This window comes from Perognathus longimembris, chromosome 17 (genome assembly GCF_023159225.1).
Source record: "Perognathus longimembris pacificus isolate PPM17 chromosome 17, ASM2315922v1, whole genome shotgun sequence".
Taxonomy (NCBI): Eukaryota; Metazoa; Chordata; class Mammalia; order Rodentia; family Heteromyidae; genus Perognathus; species Perognathus longimembris.
Window position 1 is genome coordinate 25,542,059 of NC_063177.1, and position 24,087 is coordinate 25,566,145.

At 41.5% G+C, this 24,087-nt stretch overlaps 2 protein-coding genes across 6 annotated transcripts in view; one reads left to right on the forward strand and one right to left on the reverse strand.

Moving 5' to 3' along the window:
- Positions 1-18,304, reverse strand: part of Ggnbp2 (gametogenetin binding protein 2) — a 34,575-nt gene extending 16,271 nt beyond the window's left edge. For 2 of the 5 annotated variants that reach the window (XM_048367088.1, XM_048367085.1), the window contains exons 1-5: positions 18,125-18,304; positions 17,345-17,576; positions 7,389-7,469; positions 5,571-5,824; positions 3,425-3,523 (exon numbers count right to left, since the gene is read on the reverse strand). In XM_048367088.1, the coding sequence (XP_048223045.1) occupies positions 3,425-3,523; positions 5,571-5,824; positions 7,389-7,469; positions 17,345-17,437 (527 nt within the window). In that variant the 5' untranslated portion in view covers positions 17,438-17,576; positions 18,125-18,304. The remainder of the gene's footprint in view (positions 1-3,424; positions 3,524-5,570; positions 5,825-7,388; positions 7,470-17,344; positions 17,577-18,124) is intronic. The other 3 variants (XM_048367089.1, XM_048367087.1, XM_048367090.1) reach the window with 2 other exon arrangements.
- Positions 18,305-18,616: 312 nt separating this feature from the next.
- Myo19 (myosin XIX) overlaps positions 18,617-24,087 on the forward strand; it is a 43,084-nt gene continuing 37,613 nt past the window's right edge. The window contains exon 1 of the mRNA XM_048367082.1: positions 18,617-18,631. The gene's annotated coding sequence lies outside the window, so the exon portion shown is untranslated. The remainder of the gene's footprint in view (positions 18,632-24,087) is intronic.

A 24,087-nucleotide genomic window follows, 5' to 3' on the forward strand; every position in this document is an offset into this window, starting at 1 on the left:
AAAAATTGGCTCCTGCCTGTTCTTCTGCAGGTCTCACTACAGTCCTAGAAATTCATTGCCCTGGATGCTTGGGATGGAAAAAAAATCTCTGAATCTTTAACCTGCTCTATCTCTACATAGCTAACAAGTATTTCTCAAACCCTAGCCCAACCTAAGGTCATACATTCAATTCAGCTTCCTAATCCCTCTCACAAGGGCTCAAACTAAGGTTCAGCTCTTATTTTTTACAACAAAAACCTTAACTCCTACACTATCCTTCCATGTTAAGTTCTGCTCTCAATTTTTATATTTCCTCTTTTTATACTTATGACTGAGTACCCCACGACTCTAACAGAACTGTACCCATAATCTATCTACCCTTTATCTCTTCATATGATTTACATGTATTCACCTTTGTACCCACTCCAATGTGAGTCTGCTTCCACTCAACCTCTGACTCTGCTTGTCATGATTACCAATTCAGTGTTGCTAAATCCAATGTCAACTATGGGGCCCTCAATTGACTCAGGAACATTCACCACCACTGACCAGGCTTTCTTGAAATACTCTTTTACCTTCCTACCTGCTACCTATTATCAGGGACACACTTCCTCCATTTTCTTTACTAGGCTGCTATCTATCTATCTATACACATATACATACATACACACATATGCGCACATATACATAACACACATACACACATATATACGTATACATACGTATCATTAGATTTCTCAGCATTCATTTCTCTTCCGCTACTCTCTTCCCCCTAGGTAGTAACTTCACACATCACTCCCTAAGATAATCCTTAGTCTTCAGCTACAAGAGGCCCAAACTTTGACCTAGACCTTTACTTTCAGATATCAAACTTAGGTACCAGACAATAACCTAGATTTACTTGCATGGATGTAAGAACATTCGCAGAAATGATGACCTGAATTGTTTCTAGCTGGAATCAAAGATATTATACTTTCTATGAAGTTTAAGTAAAAAGGTGAAGGGAGGGTATAACAGTGGAAATATCAAATGTAACTCAGTGGTAGAGTATTTATCTAGTATATAGGATGCCCTGGATTGGATCTCCTCTAGCATCTTGAAGGAAAGGAGAGAGAGAGGGAAAAAGGAAGAAAGGGAGAGAAGGAACCCATGAAGGGAAGGAGAAAAGACAGGAAAGAAGGAAGGAAGAGAAGAAAAGAGGGAAGGAACCTGAAGGCAGTTTTTGTTTTTGCTATACTATACTACTCTGTATCTTTAGTATCTCTACCAAGAATACTAGAATGAACTCTGCATTCAAAATGAGAAAATCTCTGTAGAGATATTGATATAAAGTGTGTAAGATAACAATTATCATTATGTACTACTTTAGGCTGTATGGAGAGCTATGCTGGGTTCACAGTACTCCATTTAGATAGCATGTAATATGTGGTTCTTGTTTGGTTCCTGGTTCAAACAATGTAAAAAGACACTTTGGACAATGATTAAAACAATCTGAGTATCAACTGAGTATTAGATTAACAGAGTTGGCAAGGTGCTTAATTAACTATGTCACAAATTTGCAATTATTGACATGGTTAACAAGATGCCTTGAATTTGCCTTAGGAAATTCTTAGTTTGTTAACTATTGAATCTGTGTAAAAGTACATGGGATGGGGAAAAATTCTTGTATGGTTTCTCACTGTACTAAAAGTTAAGGTAGGAGGATTATTTCAGTGCATGGATTGAAGATCAACCTGGGCAACACAGTGAGAATTCATCTTAAAAAAAAAACCCTACAGAGCTGGGAACATGGCTTAGTGGTAGAGTGATTGCCTAGCATGCACAAGGCCCTGAGTTCACTTCCTTAGTACCACATAAAAACAAAAACATAATAAAATTGTATTTAGAACAAAATAAAAAAAGCCCAACTTGTAGAGTATTTCTACTTCTCTGTTTAACAAGTTTTATAATAAAATTCTTTAAAAAATTATTCTTAGGTATAGAAATAAAACTGTATTAATAGATTACATTATCACAACTGGTTATATGTCTTCTATATCAGGAACAAAAATGTCTACACAACAATGGTATCAATTACATTCATAATATTTAAAAATTAACTTTAAAATTTAACTCAGAAATATAGTTTATATCTTATTCTCTCCAAAATAAAAGTTACTTCTTAGAAACTTCCTTCAAATTATATGACTTCTCATCATACCCCTTTTTCCCACCCACCAATTTTGTAGGGGACAACTGTAGCACTGTTCCAGATCAGGCAAAAGCAGAGTTGGATTCTGGAGCATCTAAGAAAGTTGCAAATTAGTTCCATAAAACACATATTGCCAGCCAGGCACTGGTGGCTCACGCCTATAATCCTAGCTACTCAGGAGGCTGTGATCTTAGAATGGAAGTTCAAAGCCAGCCAGGGCAGAAAAATTCCCATGAGACTCTTATCTCCAATAAACTACTCAGAAAAGTCGAAAGAGGTACTGTGGCTCAAGTGGTAGAGCACCAAAAAGGCTCAGGGACAGCACCCAGACCCTGAGTTCAAGCCCCAGGAGTAGTAAAAAACAAAACAAACAAAAAACACATTGAGGGGCTGGGAATATGGCCTAGTGGTAGAGTGCTTGCCTTATATACATCAAGCCCTGGGTTCAATTCCTCAGCACCACATAAACAGAAAAGGCCAGAAATGGCACTGTGGCTCAAGTGGCAGAGTGCTAGCCTTGTGCAAAAAGAGGCCAGGGACAGTGCTCAGGCCCTGAGTCCAAGCCCCAGGACTGGGGGAAAAAAAAAAAAAAAAAAAAACCCACAAAAACACATTGACAAAACTGATTCAGGGCTTTTTTTCTTGTTTTGAATATTTTATTTTAAGTAGTTGTGCAAAGGAGTTGCCATTCAACAAAGCAGTTTATGAATAAAGTTTGTCTTGATCAATTTTACTCTTTTCATCATTCTTACCCATCCCTCTCAGTCTACCCCTTCCCTCACTTTTCTTAATTTTTTAGGATATGTACTGAAATTTGTTTTGCCATTTAACAAAGCAGTTTATATATACAATGCATCTCAATCTGTGCCATCCATCCCTTCAATATTTTCACCCCCTATGGCTTTCTTTTATTTCAATCACCGATAAATCATGAGGGAGACTAGAAATAAGAAAGGCAAAAAAAGTAACTTATACGTTTTGAATATAGATCAAAGAATGATGTCACTACTTTAAAAATGTATTAGCTACATAAATTCTCAGAAAAAAATACTTGAAACTCAAATATACTAAGACTCTCTCCATAGTCAAATGCAAAATGTCCTATGTAAACAAGAACATATTTATTCTGATCTATGTCAGAGTATAACCAATTATTAAACTGAAATTGGCAATGCTTTTATTCTTTTCACTAAATATGATCAACATGTATTATCTTAACAATGAGGAAGCATTTTGTCATTCAATTCTACTTACCCCAAAGGTTTTGGCTTGTGTGTATCTAAGGAGTGCAATTGACATCGCTTGTTCTTCTTACTTTTTGGAATAGCATCTATCATGTCATTTAGTTTGGACCTAATAAAAAAGTAGACTATTAAAAGCTGATAAACACTTTTCTTTCAAATTAAAAAAAAGACTACTGCCTTTTAAGGAGAAGTATAAAATATTAAAGGCATATCACCTACACCAAAAACTTCTCAAATAAAATTTTTTAGCAAAATTTATTTTAATTTAACAGGATTAAAGTAGGGAGAAATGAAAAGAGAAATATTTCCTACTCCCCAGAAAAAAATAGGAATTAAAAGGCTTCTGAAGCCAGGTGCTAGTGGCTCATGCTTGTAATCCTAGCTACTCAAGAGGCTAAAATCTGAAGATCACAGTTGGAAGCCAACCTGGGCAGGTAAGTCCACAAGACCCTTATCTCCAATTGCCTACAAAAAAGTGGAGCTATGGCAAGTGGAAGAGTGCCAGCCTTGAGCACAAAAGCTCAAGGACAGCACCTCGGCCCTACATTCAAACCCAGGACCAGCACCCAATAAAAAGCTCATATTGATTCTAAACCAAGAGTGTGTATATTTTCTTGTTTGCACACTTATATTCTCTGTTCCTAGACTGTCAAAATGCTCAAAGAAACCTGTTCTACTCAATGTATTCCTTCTGCAGCTATGTAAATATCTCATTTATGTAGCCAAGGCAAGCCTCAAACTCCTGATCCTCCCACCTCAGCCTCCTGAGTAGCTGGGATTACAGGGATATGCCACCACTCCCAAGTACTTTTACTATGATTCTGATCTTATCTTTCATTACTGTTCCTCTAATTCATCTGGCTCCAGCCATAAGGGCTTCTTCCTTGCTATTCAGACACGTCAGGAAATTCCAACTTCTAATTATCTGGCTTGCTATTTCTTCTCTGCCTTCTTCCAGATATGTACATGGTTCCCTTACTCACTTCATTAAGCCCATAATCCATAATACTCAGTGTCACTCCATGAGACAAGCTTTCCTTACCTTTTATATTCTATCCATTCATTCTCTATCACCCTTAAAACCCTTAAAAGGTTTTTTGTAACATGTAACCAATTATATTTATTTAATGTATCCCTTTCTCTACTTAAGAGTAGAATCTACAAGTTACCCAATAAAACAGTAGAACCAATAAAACAGGTGCCAGCAGCTCACACTTGTAACTCTAGCTACTTACAAGGCTGAGAACACAAAGATTGAGGTTTGAGGTCATCCCAGGCAAAAACATCCATAAGAGTCCTTTGTAACCCATAGCTGGGTACAATAGCAGATGGACTGCCTGTCATACCAAGCTACATGGGAGACTGAGATTGGAAGGACTGTGGTACCAGGCAAGCTGGAGTAAGAATCTATCTCAAAGGCTGGGAAGGTAGCTTAGTGGTACAAGTGCTTGCCTAGCATGGATGAAGACCTGGGCTCAATTCCTCAGTACCACATAAAAAGAAAAGGCCAGAAGTAGCATTGTGGCTCAAGTGGTAGAGTGCTAGTCTTAAGCAAAAGAAGCTCAGGAAGAATGCCCAGGCCCTGAGTTCAAGCCCTAGGACTGGCAAGAAAAAGGAAAGAACCTATCTCCACTGAAAGGGAAGCAAAACACTGTGGCACATGCCTGTGACCCCAGCTACTAAAAGCCTAAGGATCATTGTCTGCCATAGGAATAGGAAAATTATCCTAAAACCAGTGAAAAACAGGGCTGGAGGGATGTGTTAGAGGTACTGTGCCATCTTCATAAACATAAAAACCTGAATTCAAACCCTAGTACCAAAAAAAAAGCTGTGTGCTAGTGGCTCACACTTGTAATCCTAGCTACTCAGGAGGCTGAGAGCTGAGGATCACGGTTCAAAGCCAGCCCAAGCAAGAGAGTCCATGAGATGCTTATCTCCAATTAACCACCAGAAAACCACAAGTGGCTCAAAGTGAGAGAGCACTAGCCTTGAGTAAAAGAGTTCAAGGACGGTGTCCAGACCCAAATTTAGGCCTCACAACCGACAAAAAACAAAACAAAAGAAAACTTTGGACACTTTTTCTCAACTAAACTCAGAAAAACTGTTCCACTGTCACCAAAGTGTTTAACAAAAAAACCTTTTCTGATCATACTTACCCATGTACATAAAATAATGTATAAAGCTTCTTTGCATCGGTCATGCAGCTTCGAGTTACAGATAAGACTCCCTTGGGCCCTACTGTCAGGGGTTCAAGGGCAGGATTTCCAGACTCTACAAGCTGAGAAAAGAGGCGCTCCACACTGCGACGACAACCAACACATGGGACAAGCTGAGAAAGTGCACTCAAGACTTCACGGGATGTTACCACCATGGCAATACTTAGATCTTGTTGCTTAAGCATACTATGTCGCTAAAAGAAAGAGAAAAACAAAATGAATCCTCGAAGACATTAAATTCGTTTTTTACTATTAGCACCTATCTTTGTATAATTTAGGTCTAACCTATGAGAGATTGCCTTCTCTATCTTCAATTGAGTCAGAAAAACCAAGTAGACAATCTTGTTCATGCTAAAATGAGTTTGCACCACAACTTTTTCTTTTCCAAAATCGAGAGTATAAAAAAAAAAAAATCACTGCTTCCGTGGAGCTGGGAATATGGCCTAGTGGCAAAGTGCTCGCCTCATACATGAAGCCCTGGGTTTGATTCCTCAGCACCACATATATTAAAAAAAGCCAGAAGTGACGCTGTGGCTCAAGTGGTACAGTGCTAGCCTTGAGCAAAAAGAAGCTAGGGACAGTACTCAGGCCCTGAGTTCAAGCCCCATGACTGGCAAAAAAACAAGTAAAAATCACTGCTTCCAGTGTGAGGGAAAGATAAGCAGTATATGTCCAAGTATAACAAAAACCCTGGAAATTTAGGACTGATCCAGTGAATATTAGGCATAGTACTATTTAGGACTTGTCCAGTGAATATTAGGCTTAGTGCTATCACTTAAAATAGGAAAGAAAGGGGTCTGAGGATTTAACTCAGTGGAAGAGCACTTGTCTACCAAGTACAAGGCCCTGAGTTCAGTCCTCAGCTTTAAAAAAAAAAAAATATATATATATATATATATATATATATATATATAAACACACACACAAAGCTGGGCACTGGTGGCTCACACTTGTAATCCTAGTTACTTACAAGGCTGAGATCTGAGGATCAGAGTTCTAAGCCACTCTGGGCAGAAAAGTCCTCATTGAGACTCTCATCCCCAAATAACTACTTTAAAAACTGAAAGTGGAGTTGTGCCTCAAAGTGGCTAAGCACTAGCTTTGAGTAAAAGAGCTCAGAGATAGTGCCCAGGCCCTATGACCATAAAAAAAAAAAAAAAGGCAAAAAAAGGAAAGAAAGGAACAATTAGTTTTATGATGCCATCTTCTCAACTTCTAATCAAACCATATGTTTACCATAGGAGCCACAGTAGGTTTGTGAGCATGTAGAGCAGCATTCTCACCTGGAGGTATGGACAGGTGTATTATAGATTAGTAGGCTGGGAATATGGCCTAGTGGTAGAGTGCTTGCCGCAAGAGATGGACAAAACTCTAGGAATAACTTCTAGGACTTGTACTACAATGAGCACTCTCAGTTTTATAAAACATAGTAATATTCCCAGCTCCGAACAAGTTCTTAATGAAAAACTGTATGTTATCTTTAAACATCAGGAGAGATGGCCTGGTACAATAAGAATATTTTGACATGTGAAGTGTTAACACACTACCACCAATTTTCTTTCACATAAACAAATCCATAAATCAGGTATACAACTATATTTACTAGAGCAATAGTAAAAATAAAATTAGTACTAATGCAATCTTAATATCTAGGGAACCAGAGGTAAAGAAAATTAAAACATACCTACATTTTAACACACACATACACACACACACACACACACACACACTACTGAAAACAGGTTTCAAAAACTTTACCTGAATGAATTGCTTTAGTTGTGCACCATTATTCTGATGCCCATCAAGATTCAACACATTGTCAGGAAATTCCATCACCATCTTAAAATACAAACAGAACAGAAATAATATATTTTATCCACTTTAAACACATTACATGCTCTATTTTATAAACTTTTAAAAAGAAATAAACCTCTAAAAGCCAGATTTACCTCCTCCTACACACACAAAGGTTTTAAAAAAGCCAAGGTAAGACTGGGAATGTGATTTAGCAGTAGAGTGCTTACCTAGCATGCATGAATCCCTGAGTTTAATTCCTCAGTACCACCTAAACAGAAAAAGCTGGAAGTAGCTCTGTGGCTCAAGTGGTAGAGGATTAGCTTTGAGCAAAAGAAGCTCAGGGCCCTGAGTGTCCAGGCCCTGAGTTCAAGTCCCAGGACTGGCAAAAAAAGAAAAAAAGCCAAGGTATAGGGATAGGAGGCATGGCTCGGTTAGTAGAGTGCCAGCCAATGAGCAAAGTATGAGGTACCGAGTTCAAGTCCCAGTCTCTCACACACATATACACACACAAACCACCCAAGGTGTAATAGGGTATTGGTGATGGTGTCTTTAATCCTAGCTATTCAGGGAGGCTGAGATCTATTAGACTAAGATTTAAGCTAGCCCAGGCAGAAAAATCCATGAAACCTCACCTCAAAAAAAAAAAAAAAAAAAATCAGGGGCTGGGAATATGGCCTAGTGGCAAGAATGCTTGCCTCCTACACATGAAGCTCTCGGTTTGATTCCCCAGCACCACATATATGGAAAATGGCCAGAAGAGGCGCTGTGTCAGGTGGCAGAGTGCTAGCCTTGAGCAAAAAGAAGCCAGGGACAGTGCTCAGGCCCTGAGTCCAAGGCCCACGACTGGCAAAAAAAAAAAAAAAAAAATCTGCAGGGGATGGGGGGGGGGAGAGAGAAGTGGGAGAAAAATGAGGGAGGGAGTAGTAACAAGTCTGACAAGAAATGTACTCATGACCTTACGTATGTCACTATAACCCCTCTGTACATCACCTTGACAATAAAATTAAATTTAGAAAAATCAGCAAAAAGGGGCTGGGAATATGGCCTAGTGGCGAGAGTGCTTGCCTTGTATACATGAAGCCCTGGGTTTGAGTCCTTAGCACCACATATACAAAAAAGGCCAGAAGTGGCACTGTGGAGCAAAAAGAAGTCAGGGACAGTGCTCAGGCCCTGAGTCCAAGGCCCAGGACTGGCGGGGGGGGGGGGGGGAATCAGCAAAAAGAGGGGCTAGAAGGCATGACTCAAGTAATAGAGCACCAGCTAAACAAGCAAATAAGCTGAGTGTGAGGCCCAAAGTTCAGAGACCAGTACCACTCAAAAAAAAAAAAAAAAAAAAGTAGCAGCAGCTCTGAGTTCAAGCCCTAGGACCAGCAATAAATAAACAAATAAAGAACTCATTAGTGACAAAGGAAAATGTAAGCAATAGATAAAAATGGTATTTTCTTTTCTTTTTTTGGCCAGTCCTGGGCCTTGGACTCAGGGCCTGAGCACTGTCCCTGGCTTCTTCCCGCTCAAGGCTAGCACTCTGCCACCTGAGCCACAGCGCCCCTTCTGGCCGTTTTCCATATATGTGGTGCTGGGGAATTGAACCGAGAGCTTCATGTGTAGGAGGCAAGCACTCTTGCACCTAGGCCATATTCCCAGCCCCGGTATTTTCTTGATTTAATAAGAATACTGAATTGTGGAGTGGATGCTAAAATGATAGACAATAATGCAAATACCAAATTAGCAATCCAGAGTACTTTTACTATGTTTCATATGATAAAAAGTTTTTATGTTCAGTTATTTAAATTCTTCTATGTACATATTTTCTCCTACAAAAGAAGAAAATATGTATGTAGCTATCTGTAAGTGGGACAACAGATGACTTTGTTTTTTGCAGGTCCTGGGAATTGAACTCTGGGCCTGGGCACTGTCCTTGAGCATTTTTTGCCCAAGGTGAGCGCTCTACCACTTGAGCCACAGCACCACTTCTGGCTTTTTTAAGTAGTTTACTGGAGATGAAAGTCCCACAGGGTTTCCTGCCCTGGCTGGCCTCAAACTGTGATCCTCAGATGGCAGCCTCCTGAGTGGCTAGGAGTACAGGGGTGAGCCATTGGTACCTGACTAACAGATGAGTTTTTACATATTACTATATATCTTTTATGTGTTACTATCTTAAATGCACACTTACTATGTCTAAACTGAAGGAAGTCAATGTTCCCTCTAATTCTACAATCACGATACCATATTCAAAGACAAGTTTCCGGGCTGGGGATATGGCCTAGTGGCAAGAGAGCTTGCCTCGTATACATGAGGCCCTGGGTTCAATTCCCCAGCACCACATATACAGAAAACGGCCAGGAGGGGCGCTGTGGCTCAAGTGGCAGAGTGCTAGCCTTGAGTAAAAGGAAGCCAGGGACAGTGCTCAGGCCCTGAGTTCAAGGCCCAGGACTGGCCAAAAAAAAAAAAAAAAAAAAAAAGAACAAAGACAAGTTTCCATCTCAATAGCTTTTGCTATTCTAGACGTCTATTCTCCTATACATACCAATCTCAGTTTCAAGGATACTCTAATTTTCAGGTTTACCAATCCCCAACATTTTGTTTCTATTTTTTCATCTCAGTCTTCTAATAATAAGATCCAAAGAGTGTTGGCAATAACAATGACATTTAATGTGGCTTCACACATACTATAAATATTGTTCTAAGCCCTTTCATTTGTTACCTTTACCCAACAATACCAAGTAAAACTGAAATCCCTAAGTCTGATACTGTAGCTGCAAGTAATTCAGAGATTACTAAAACCAAATGAAGACAACATGTAATGTGGACTGGGAATGTGGCTTAGTGGTAGAGTGTTCGCCTAGCATGCATGAAGCCCTGGGTGTGATTCCCCAGCACCACACAAACAGAAAAAGCAGGAAGTGGTGCTGTGGCTCAAATGGTAGAGTGCTAGCCTTGAGCGGGAAGAAGCCAGCGACAGTGGTCAAGCCCTGAGTTCAAGCCCCACAACTGGCAAAAAAAAAAAAAAAAACAACTCTAATGTTTCATATTATCCATTATGTTTACTATGGCTAACATAATGTACCAAAATTGAAAAAAAAATCTCACTATTAGAAATCCTGGTTCAAAAAACTGAAAATAAGCCAGGCACTGGTGGCTCATGCCTGTAATCCTAGCTACTCAAGAGGGTGAGATCTGAGGATCATGGTTAAAGCCAGACTGGGCAGGAAAGTCTGTGAGACTCTTATCTCCAGAAAACTGGAAGTGGCACTGTGGCTCAAGTGGTAGAGTGCTAGCTTTGAGCAAAAGAGCTCAGGGACAGCACTCAAGCCGAGTATATACTGAGGTACATAAAACTCAGAGCTTGAATACCTTACACCTGAAGCCAGCCCCAAGGTAAAATCTCAAGACTTTGAAAAATAACTAAAGCAAAGAGGGCTGAGGGCATAGTTCAAGAGGTAGAGCTCTTACCTAATAAATACAAAACCCTGAGTTCAAACCTAGTACCACCAAAAAATTCCTATTTGTACCAATTAGTGTAAAGGTCAAAATCTAACCCATTCTATGTCTTTCTTGGACTGGATAATACTAAATTTTCTCTTGAACTTACACTGTATACTATCTGTACTAGGTATTACTCTAAATAAATCACTCTGCCCTTGTCTTTCAAACATTGAGGACAACCATTTTTTTACCTCACTGTTTTCTGGTCAATAGCCATACATTGTTTAATATCTTAAAAGACATGATAAGTAAAGTGGGAAGGCAGAGGTAGAACTGTGGCTCAAAGTGGTAGAGCATTTGCTTTAAGCACAAAAGCTCAGGGATAGTGTCTAGGCCCTGAGTTCAAGCCCCAGGACCAACCAAACTAAAAAGGAAGGGGGGAGGAAGGCACTATTTTCTCCATTCTTTAACAGCAATTCCTTGACTTAATCTGAAAGTCTAGATTACCTAAAGGAAGATATTCCTGCTATCTTCAGGTATGATTTCACAGAGGAATCATTAGGATTCAATTTCTTGATTACGTTTGCCTATGCATACTAGTCAAAAACCAAACCAGTCATTGTGCAGCAATTACTGCTTTACAGTTTATTGAATCATTTTCACTCTAAGTATCTAGTCCTGACCACACACAAAACACATACACACACACACACACACACACAATCTGTTCGTAACCCATTCTCACAAATTCTTCTCAATGCTATTGTTTATATTTTTCAAAATTACTGGCACTGTGGCTTTACTCTTTTTTTTTCTTTTTCTTTTTTGCCAGTCCTGGGGCTTGGACTCAGGGCCTGAGCACTCTCCCTGGCTTCTTTTTGCTCAAGGCTAGCACTCTACCTCTTGAGCCATAGTGCCACTTCTGGCCTTTTCTGTATATATGGTGCTGAGGAATCAAACCCAGGGCTTCATGCATGCTAGGCAAGCACTCTACTGCTAAGCCACAGTCCCAGCCCTGGCTTTACTCTTTTGTTTCCTCACTCAGAGTTATTTTTGCAATCTATCACAATGATAAAAGTAAATGTTAAATCAAGAATTGAAAGAAATTATTAAAGGCCAAACTTTTATCAAAAACTAACCACCTAATGCCCAAGTAGATATGCTAGCATTTGTTACACAAGTTCCCGATAGTTAAAAACTCCTATTAGAGTATGTAGTCCACACAGATAGGCTTGAATTAGGAAGGCAAACTATGTTCCAGAAATATTGTAGCAATTTGACAACATGCACCAGTAAGTGCAAATTCTTATGCTTCAATTCAGTAATTCTACTTCCAAGTGGAAGTAGGGGAAAAAAATTACTGGGGTTGGGAATATGGCTTAATGGAGTGCTTGCCTAGCATGCATGAAGCCGTGGGTTCAATTCCTCAGTTCCACATAAACATAAAAAGCCAGGAGTGGTACTGTGGCTCAAGTGGCAGAGTGCCAGCGTTGAGCAAAAGAAGCTCAGGGACAGCATCCAGGCCCTGAGTTCAAGCCCCAGGATTGACCAAAAACAAACAGCAACAACAACAAAAATCTTATTTATTCTTATTTTTTAGAAAAAAGAAGTAATGCAAAGATTTAATGTATTATTTATATTCTTATTATTCACAGCAAAAAATGGAACCTTGGGCTGGGAATATGGCCTAGTGGCAAGAATGCTTGCCTCATATACATGAGGCCCTGGGTTCAATTCCCCAGCACCACATATATAGAAAATGGCCAGAAGTGGCGCTGTGGCTCAAGTGGCAGAGTGCTAGCCTTGAGCAAAAAGAAGCCAGAGACAGTGCTCAGGCCCTGAGTCCAAGGCCCAGGACGGGCAAAAAAACAGAAAAACTAGAACCTTGTGGAAAAACTATTGTATTATGGAATGTCACACAACAAAGTAATTAAAAATGTTTAAAAATAACAAGAAGCATGACTATATGACTATAGTTCTAACACTTGGGAGGCTAATGAGGTAGCTTATTTTAATACAGGAATTTGAGACTACCAAGACCCCCATCTCAAAACCAAATGGAAGAGCGGGGACAGGTTGTTCACACCTATAATCCTAACTATTCCTAGGATTAGCTACTCCTAGCTACTCAGCTAATCCTAGCTGAGATCTGAGGATCACGTTTTCAAAGCCTGGGCAGGAAAGTCCATACATAAGACTCTCATCCAATTAACCAACAAAAAGCCAGTAGAGCTGTAACTCAAGTGGCAGAGTGCTAGTCTTTTTTTATTTGTTTGTTTTTTTTGCCAGTCTTGAGGCTTGACCTCAGGGCCTGAGCACTGTCCCTGGCTTCGTTTTGCTCAGGGCTAGCACTCTACCACTTGAGTCACACCCCCACTTCTGGTATGTGGGGCTGAGGAATTGAACCCAGAGCTTCACTGTATATGAGGCAAGCACTCTTGCCACTAGGCCACATTCCCAGCCCAGGTAGAGTGCTAGTACAAAACCTCAAGGACAGCCCCCAGGACAGTGTGCAAGCACGCGCGCGCACACACACACACACACAGAAAAACACAAAAAGAAAAATAAATTATCAAACATTTTGTTTAGTCATATTACATCTAGTGAAAAAAACAGGACATAAAATGTTATAGAAAGGCTGGGAATATGGCCTAGTGAGTGGCAAGAGTGCTTGTCTCGCAATTCCTCAGCACCACATATATGGAAAAGGTCAGAAGTGGCGCTGTGGCTCAACTTGGCAGAATGCTAGCCTTAAGCAAAACGAAGCCAGGGACAGTGCTCAGGCCCTGAGTTCAAGCCCCAGGACTGGCAAAAAAAAAAAAAAAAAAAGTTATAGAAGACAAAAAAATCACAATTTTGTTATCTATATTAACTAGAACAAACCAATCTATTCTAATCTCTGGAGAATAACATTATGGGCAATTTGTTTTTGTGGTTAATTTTCAACATTTTATAAGAAGCGTATATTTTTATTCTATTAATTCCTTTTTAAGTCAGTTGTGGCATTTGAAAGGATCTGGACACTATCCCTGAGCTCTTTTGCTCAAGCCTAGTGCTTTTATCACTTTGAGCCACAGCTCCACTTCTGGTTTTCTGATGGTTAATTGGAGATAAGTGTCTCACCGTACTTTCCTGTCCAGGCTAGCTTTGAACCACAATCCTCAGACCTCAGCCTCCTGAGTAGCTAGGATTACAGACGTGAGCCACCAGCGCGTGGCTCTATTCTTTTTAAAAACTACTTGCTTAAAATTCTAAATCTTTAAAGATATTGTTAAAATAAAATTTTCATTCCTCTACCATCTATTTCATAATTTAAATACACCAAATAGCATCTGGCCATATATAGCTTAACACTTTTCTTAATAACTACCAGTTTACTTATTTGGGATTTTTTTTCCCAATACACCTATATCAGTACTGGATCAAGCATTCAAAAGAACTAACTTCCATAAGAACTTCTTTTTGTTTGTTTAGCAATATTAGGACTTAAAATCAAGAGTTTGTTAGTCAAGGTACATTAGCACTAAATCTACACCTCCAGCCCGATATAAAGCTTAATTCATTTTATAAATCCAAATTAAAATCACAAGTTTAAACTGAGGCAGAAGGTTTCAGCATGTTACTAAAATAATAAAATTTTAACCATAAGCTCTGTAAGTAGACTAACAGCTAGTTGCTAACAAAAATCTAAAGCGGGGGGGAGAATGAGGGAGGTAACAAGTAGAACAAGAAATGTACTCACTGCCTTTCATATGTATCACACTTTGACAATAAAGAAAAAAATCTAAAGCCATGCACTTGAAATACATCTCATACAATGTTTCCTCAATGAATCATATCTATGCTCTAGAAACAAAGAAGGAACCAAATGTTAACTTTAGGCACATACTGACATTAAACAGTATCAGTGTGCCAGAGTAGAGCATAATAAACCTTGTTTCTTCTTTCCCCTTTGCCCAACAGGTGTTTTGCTTTGCATTTGTCCTTCAATTGGTATTTGGTAAAATGGTCCTGAAAAAACATTTTCCCAGAATATGATGCATGCTAAAAATGTTCACTGACATTCAATTACTACCAGCATTGTCAATGACTATGCACAAGTTTCCAAGATAAAGTAACAAAATGTCTTACTCATTCCCAAATGATGAAACTTATTTGAAACAAAAAATTGTACCTTTTCTTAAATAAAATGTTATCTTGAAATAAGTAAGCGTAAATTTTATTTGCCTTGGTCACTAGTCCATAATACAATAAAAGCAAAGTCAACCACCTAGTACAGTACAAAGTAAGTGCCATACTTAAACCATGGTGCTAGGTAACATAATTTTCTATTTAAAACAATGGAAATTTGCATCATTGTGAAGAACATGACATACATACATTGGTCATTTTAAAGTGTTTTATGACAAGTGTATTAATGTGCTGCATTGACATTAAAGGTGATTATATGGGTGTATGGAAAGACTAAGTCTTGAAATTTTGTAAACTGAAATTTTGTTGGTTTTTGATATTATATACTCAAGTTATCTTATATACAAATTCACAGGATTTAGAAAGAATTCAAAGTCATTCTGAAACCAAAAAAATTTAAGATTGCTACTAAATGATGTGTTTAGAAATTTAACAAAATGGGGGAGGCTGGGGAAAAATGAGGGAGGAGGTAACAAGCTTGATAAGAAATGTACTCACTGCCTTACATATGAAACTGTAACCCCTCTGTACTTCACTTAGACAGTAAAGAAGAAGAAAAAAAAGACCAAAAAAATGTACCCACTGCCTTACGTATGAAAAGTTTATGAAAATAACAAAAATAAACTATCAAAAGTTTTCAGGGCTGGAAATGTGGCTTACTGGTAGAGTGCTTGACTATCATTCATGAAGGCCTGAATTCGATGCCTCAATACCATATACACAGACAGAGCCAGAATAGAGCTGTGACTCGAGTGGTAGGGGTCTAACCTTGAGCAAAAGCAGCTCAGGGACAGCATCCAGGCCCTGAATTCAAGCCCCGGGACTGGCAAAAAAAAAAAAAAAAGAGTTTTCACAATGAGAAAAGAATCATTTAATTTGCCCACAGTGCTAGGTGTTTTTTTTTGTTCTTTTTTTTTTTAGCTATTTCAAATATAAATCTACTATACTTCTAATGCAAAAAAAAGCACAGAAGACATAACCAGGACTAGTAAATAATTTCTAAGGCACCAACACAAATCCTCTTTTATATTAAGCCAAATCATTCCACCTTTCCCATTAAAAATCATATTTTCACTTGGAAAGTTCTAACAAATTAAATCATAAATTCAATAACTCTTCTAATCTTTTAAAAGTAATGCAGCTCAACCAAGTCTTAACTGAGACTGGCAAAAAGGAAGGCAAAGACTAGCATTTCTACAATGACTTGCATTTTATATAAAATGTGAAAATCTTTAACAGATACTTGCAAAGAAGAGTAATAATAATAAGGAAGAAAATAACCCACTCTTGAACAGGAAAAATGATCCAAAGGTGACAAGATGAGACTTAGTTACACCTTATCACAAAAGGCAAATGTATACTCCAAAGCTCCAGCACCAAAATGCAGATTTCTAAAGATGTTCAGAAATGGATCATTTCATTTCTTAAGAAATAATGGCAAGCAACTATACTCATTTCCTGTTGAGATTCAATTCGAATTTCTGCCATTTCCTTTTAAAGGAAACAGTACAGCAACACAGGGTAGAGGGTCAGCTACACTACCAACACTACCCAGGCTGCCCAGGATTAGGTCTTTACATTCACAATGAGCAATCAGCTTTCTATAATACTTTTACATGTGCAATAATTTGGTTTTAAAAGAAGACTACCTGTAAACTAAAGAACCACTAATGCCAAGACAGCCCATTTTGAAGAGTCATAGCCTAGCATTACGTTAATTTCAAGTGCCTTAATGTACCAGGCAATATGAGACTACCTACGACGAAATCGAAATCATTTCAGTGGAATCATTCCTGTGTAAGCTCATGTCACTCTGTCCTAAGTAATTACCCTGATGTACTAAGCTACTGTATTAAAAAAGAACATATAAAGGTAGCAATGCAGCTGCGACATTTTCAGACAATTAAACCTCCTGGAGAGTAGATGGTTTCAGTAAGGCACAGGCCCTAAACGCCCGAGATCCTTCAAACCTTTTCCAGGGCGCGTGCTTTGGCTTTATAAAACAGCATCTCTCTCAAAGGGAAAGGAGGGGGTAAAACCTAGAGGATCCAAAAGGGGAGGGGGAAAGGGGAGAGGGGCTCAGAGTACGTTCGGTGGCCTGGACTTGGAGCTACCAGAGGAGACAGAGAGACCCACCGCCAGAGGCGAGTTTGTAGGGCCTGCTGGAGAGACAAGAAGGCCTCGCCTAGGAGTTGCAACACACTCTCCTCTCCAGTGCGCAGCGATCAGCCGGGGGGAGGGGGAGGAGGGGGAACAGCTGCCAGGGGAGCAGCGGGCCCAGCCCGGCCCGGCCCGCTCACCGTGAGGGTGTCGTCTATGTAGAGGGGAATCTGCCTCCTCTCGAAGAGGAACTCCTCCTCCCCGTCCCTGCACACTGCCACCAGTCGCGCCATCGTCCCCGACGCTGCCGTTGCCACCGTCACCACCTCCTCCCAGCTGCCGCCGCCGCTGCTGCTGCTGCTGTCGCTGCCGCTGCTGCTGCCGCCGCCGCTGCTCCTGCCGCCGCCGCTGCCGCCTCCTCCCAGCTACTGCCTGCAACAGCCAAACCCCGCGAGCGTAAGCACCCGCCGCCGCGCCGCACATTCGCCACGGGGGGGAGGGCGGCCCAGCAGGGGAGGACTGGAGAGCCGCGCGGCGTTTCCCATCACCCGATTCCACACAGGCTCGGCCAATCAGCGCCGAGCACTACCGGGACCCGCCCCCTCGCGCCGCTCCCCTCCCCCCGCACATCCTCCCGCCCCTCCCTAGCCCACCTACCGCCCCCCCGCCCGCCGGCCTCCAGTCAGGGTCCAAAGGAGAGGCGGAAAGGACCCGCCGACCCCGGGGTTTCCTCGCCGTCACGGGAGTCCTTGCTCCAGAGCCCCACCCACGGCCTCCAGTCCACCGCCCACTCCCCACTTCACACCGCCGCCGGGATGACCCCCGGCCCACCGCTGACCCCTTCCCTCTCCGCGGCGCGCCCCGCCCAGTTGGTCCCCTAGACTGCAGTTGCCCAGCGCGACCCCGCCCCTGGGAGGGGTCGACCCCGCCTCGGCTCTGCGGAGTCCCGGGGTGGGGGCCAGCTCAGACCCGCTCCTCACCCTTGTTGGCGGAGGGCTCTCGGTTCTGACCTTCGCCGTTTTCACGGTCGCTTCCCTGACCCCCACCTCTGCTCCCCGTTACCGGCTGACGAGGCCCGCGTCAGGCCAGCCTGGGCGGGAGCGCGGCTCCGAATGCCGTTTCCTCTCCCGGATCTGCCAGCCGCTCGCGCCACAGGGAGTGGGGGAGGGAGGGCGGGGGACATGGGGAGGGCGGGGCAGGGAGGGGCCCACGGCTCCGGGCGGGGCCCCGCCTCTTCTCGCGAGACTGCGGCTCTTTCCCTTGCTCGGGTCCAGGCTTGCGAAATCTTGGTGGAGTTGGTGGGGTGTTCCTAGGCCTCCCCTGCCTGACCCGTGCCCTCCCCGGAATCCAGTCAAGTCAAATAAGCACAAAGTGAGGCCGACAGGAGGACTGAGTAGACTTAACCTCAGCCCTCCGTCCGTCCGTCCGTCCGTCCGTGCGGGGTGGGTTGATAGCAACCTATCCGAGCTGACCCAGGGAAAACTTGGGTAAGTGGTGAGGAGTGAAAGAAGCTCCCGAGGTCAGTGGGAGCGAGGGGACAGTGAGGAAAAGCAGCAAATGGGGGGTTGAGAAAAAACTGGCCTTGGCTTCCAGGTACTTGACACCATTTAGTCCGCCTTCTACATCTGGAAGATTGGAGGAGGAAAGGGCCCTGCCACCCTGATTCACTGCCTGCCAGCTGCCTAACTGCTTCCCAATCTGTGACTGCGTGGAGATGTCGCTGGGGGTGGGGGGGGGGGAGAGAGAGAGACACGCTTATGTGCACACAGTTTTTCCTTGATTGAACTGAGGCAAGTGGAAAACTGGACTGTGGCTTACGTGCATATTCTTGCCAAAGGAACTTCGTGGGCTGAGTTAATATTAACTTACAGACTGCCTTGGGCAAAGTACTGGTAGTGGCCGAAGGCCCTTCCCCCTGACCCTGTCCTCAGTAGCAAATCTGCTGTAAAGCCAATTTCCTCTACACTGCCTGCTGCCACGTACTCCAGTCTGACCCTGAAGGGTTTAGAGGCCTGTTGGAAAGACAGATTATTGTTGGAAAGTATTTTGCCTGTGAACGACTTCATAATTTTAAGGATGCATTCACTGCTCTACTAATTGACTAATCTTAAGGACAGCTCTATTCTTGGATCTATACTAGATTCTACCGGATTCTGCCCTGGTAGAACAGCCTAGAGCTGTTACTGACCTTTAAAATGTATTTTGGTCATCACATGAAGTCTTACAAATTCACAACAAAAAGAAGAACTTAGTGCATTCTTGCCCTTGTTGGCTTATGACATTGTGTGGTCACTGTTAGGGTAAGTGACATAATAAACTAGAAGAACTATTGTTCAGTCCCAAAGGTGTGATTTATCAATTAAGTATGTATTTTGGCCATGTTAAAAGAAAAGAATAATGTGATCATTAACTTCAATATCTAGGATGTGCACGCAGCTTTTGGGAAATTGGAGTACATAATAAAAGTGACATTTTTTAGTCTTGTGCTTTATGTAAAAACACCCAAAAATATACTGTGGCCTTTAACGTCAAGTTTTTACTTTTTGGTTATAGGGGCTTTCTTTTTTCTTTCTTTTTTAATTTTTTGCAATACTGGGGCTTGAACTCAGGGCCTGAGCACTGTCCCTAAGCCTCTTTTTTTTTTTTCCATTTCTTTCTTGTTAATGTACAGAGGGGTTACAGTTTATACATAAGGCAGTGAGTAATTTCTTATCCAACTTGTTACCTCCTTTCTCCTCCCCATTTAACTCCCCCCCCATGAGTTGTACAGTTGTACACCATATAGTTTTATAAGTATTGTTGTTGCATTGGTTTGTCTTTTTATCCTTTGTCTCTCCATTTTGGTATTACCTTTCCCTTCCCTAGTTCCAATACACATATATACAATATCCAGGGTACTAAAATCGGCTAGTGTTATCAGGTAAAAACACAGGAAAAAAAAAAACAAAAGAAAAAGGGCATTAATTTTACATGCTATGTTGAAAATAACATCCTGAGCTTCTTTTACTCAAGGCCAGCTAGCACTCTTCCACTTGAGGCACAATGCCACTTCTGGCAATTGTTTTTCTGCTTATGTGGTACTGAGAAATCAAACTCAGGGCTTCGTGCACGCTAGGCAAACATGGCACCCAGGGCAAGAGATCATTAGATCTCAGCCACCAGAGTAGCTTGGGTTTCAGGTATGAGCTACCAGTACCCAGCTAAGATCAAGTATTTTTTATAAAAAGATGAAATAACATACTTTCTTTAAGCATTTGTTGGGTAAAGAATACAGTCCGACATAGCTGGGAATTTTAATTACTTCCATTACTGAGCCACATACTAGGTCTTAGGAAATAAAATGATAGCTGATTAGAATATCTTCTGCTGTGTTCACACCTTAATGACCACATCTTTTAATGTAGCAGTAAATGAATAGTAGAATGTTAAATTACCAGTTTTCAAATCTGAAAATCTGTAAATTGAGTTTTCTTTTTCAGAAATGGACAGTGAGAAATTGTTTTGTGGCTTAAAAGTAGAAACAATGTTTTCCTATTTTTATTTATTTTTAGTCCCTGTCCTGGGGCTTGAACTCTCAGGGCCTAGATACTATCCCTGAGCTTTTGCTCAAGATTAGTGTGCAACCAATAGAGCCACAGCTCCACTTCCGGCTTTTTTTGGTGGTAAATTGGAGATAAGAGTGTCACACTTTCCAGCAGGGCTGGCTTTGAATAGCAATGATCCGAGCATTGCTCACAGTAGCTAGAACTACAGGCATGAGCCACCACTACCACCAGTTCAACCTACCCATTTTTAAAGAAAATATCCACAAGTTGAAATTTAAGCTCCATAAGTATTTAGGTCCATAAAGGGTGTGTCTTATTTTCAGTATGTGTTCCCAACACCTACACTAGGTTAACATTAGAGCTCAGTATACATATACATGTATATTTCATATACATAGGTTAGTACTGGTTCTAGGGCTTGAACTCAGGGCCTACAGTCTGTTCCTGAGCTTTTGTTAGCACTCTTCCACTTGACCCACAAACTCCACTTCCAGCTTTTTTTTTTTTTGCCAGTCCTGGGTCTGGCCTTAGTACTGTCCCTGGCTTCGTTTTGTTCAAGGTTAGCACTCTACCAGTTGAGCCACGGCACCACTTCTGGCTTTTTCTATATATATGGTGTTGAGGAATCAAACCCAGGGCTTCACGCATGCTAGACAAGCACTCTACCCTAGCCCCCTCTTCCAGCTTTCTGGTGGTTAATTGGAAAGAGTCTCACAGATAGCTGGGCGCTGGTGGCTCAAGCCTGTGATCCTAGCTACTCAGGAGGTTGAGATCTGAGAACCACTGTTCCAAGCCAGCCTGAGCAGGAAAGCCTGTGAGACTCATCTCTAATTTTTTTTTTAAAGACTCATCTCTAATTAACCACCAGAAAACCAGAAGTGGTGCTGTGGCTCAAGTTGTAGAAAGCTAATCTTGAGCTGAAGAATTCAGGGACAACGCCCAGGCCCAGAGTTCAAGCCTCAAGACCCACAAAAATAAAAAGTTTCACAGACTCCTGCCCAGGCTGGCTTTGAACATGATCCTCAGAGCTCAGCCTCCCAAGTATCTAGAATTAGAGGTATGAATCACAGATGCCTGGCTTATACTTAACAATTAACATATATTAAAAATAATTTTGGGAGCTTGAGCCACACCTCCACTTTTGGCTTTTTTAGTTAACTGCAGGTAATAATCTCATGGATTTGTCTTCCTGGATTGCACTGAACCTTGATCCTCAGGTCCATGTTCTTAGTATCTAGGATTACAGGTGTGAGCCACAAATGTCCAGTTCACTATAGTATATTCAGCCTTAATATAGCCATAGTTTTATTAAAGTAATGAAAAGTACTCAATGACTTCTTTCTTAATATAACCATAGCTTATTAAACTATACCCTTAATAGATCCACTTTTATTAAACTAATGGAAAGTACTTGAAGACTGTCTTTTATTTCTTACTAATTCTTTCCTAAAAGTAAATGAGGTACAACCTGCCTGGTTCTCCAGCTTATTCTTACATTCTTCCGTTTTCTTGAGTTTCAGCCTTCTTTCAGTTATAGGCTATACTAGGTTCTTTCCCAACCTGGGACTTTTGCTGACATCTGACCTAGAACACTGTTATTCCTCTTCTATCCTCCAGACACGCATACATTCACACTATCCATCAGAGCCATCTATGGGGAAGTTTTTGAGTCTTGATTAGGTAAGACTCTTGGTTTGACACTCTTGACATTTCTTCTTCATGACTTAACAGTTTATAATAGTTCAGTGTTTAACCTCAGTGGATTACAAGCTCCAAGATACTAAGAAATGTGAGGTTTGATTTTTTTTTTTTTAAGAGAAAATCAAGGGCTGGGAATGTGGCTTAGTGGTAGAGTCCTCACCTAGCATGCATGAAGCCCTGAGCTGTGTCCTCAGTACTACACAAACAGAAAAAGCAGGAAGTGGAACTGTGGCTCAAGAGGTAGAGTGCTAGCCTTGAGCAAAAGACGTTCATGGACAGTGCCCAGGCCTGGAGTGCAAGCCCCAGGACTGGTAAAACAAACAAAAAAGTCAATCAAGCAGAAAAATAGACTGGATTACCCTTGAATTTGTTGGATTTCCTGTCTCAGCTTCCCAAGTGAGGAGATTATAGGCATGTACCACTATGCCTGGCTATGCTTTATCATTGTACCCCTAGATTGGAATAGGCTAAATGTCAAAGCAAAATTTTTATTGTCAAGATAAAAAATGGGCTGGGAATATGGCCTAGTGGCAAGAGTGCTTGCCTCCTACACATGAAGCTCTGGGTTCGATTCCCCAGCACCACATATATGGAAAACGGCCAGAAGGGGCGCTGTGGCTCAGGTGGCAGAGTGCTAGCCTTGAGCGGGAAGAAGCCAGGGACAGTGCTCAGGCCCTGAGTCCAAGGCCCAGGACGGCAAAAAAAAAAAAAAAAGATAAAAGATAAAAAATGAAGTGTATCTAAAATTTCCATTGTCATAACTAATTAATCCAATTCAGTGGTTTTTTTTGGGGGGGGGGGGGCGGGGGGCCAGTCCTGGGGCTTGGACTAAGGGCCTGAGCACTGTCCCTGGCTTCTTTTTGCTCAAGGCTAGCACTCCGCCACTTGAGCCGCAGCGCCACTTCTGGCCATTTTCTGTATATGTGGTGCTGGGGAATTGAACCCAGGGCCTCATATATACGAGGCAAGCACTCTTGCAGTGGGTTTTTTTTTTTAATTTAAAAGTTTTTATTAGGGGTTGGGAATGTGGCTTAGCAGTAGAGTACTTGCCTAGCATGCACAAGGCCCTGGGTTTGATTCCTCAGCACCACATAAACAAAAAAATATTTTTTTATTATAATAAAGGTGATGTACAAAGGGGTTACAGTTACATAAGTCAGGTAGAATACATTTCTTTTAGGATAATATCACGCCTTCCCTCGCTCTCTCCCAGTTTTCCCCTCCTATCCCCATCTACAAGTTGTATATTTCATTTTCAACATAGTGTCTAGTGAGTACCACTGCTACATTTGTTCAACCTCCATTTGCAGGGAGGTTTTGGTTGTTTTTCTGTGCTGATTTTGGTGCTTGAACTCAGGGCCTGGGTGCTATCCCTGAGCCTTTTTGCTCAAAGCTAGCACTCTACCACTTGAGCCACAGCTCCACTTTTGACTTTTTGGTGGTTAATTAGAGATAAGAGTCTTAAGGACTTTCCTGCTTAGGAACTGTGATTCTCAGGATCTCACTCTCAAGTAGGTATGATTACAGGCATGAGCCATCAGTGCCTGGCTTCAATGTGTTCTTTGGAACATTTAGCTACTTTTGACTTCATAATCACTTTTTTAAAACACTTGCTTCCTGGGGCTGGGGATATAGCCTAGTGGCAAGAGTGCCTGCCTCGGATACACGAGGCCCTAGGTTCGATTCCCCAGCACCAC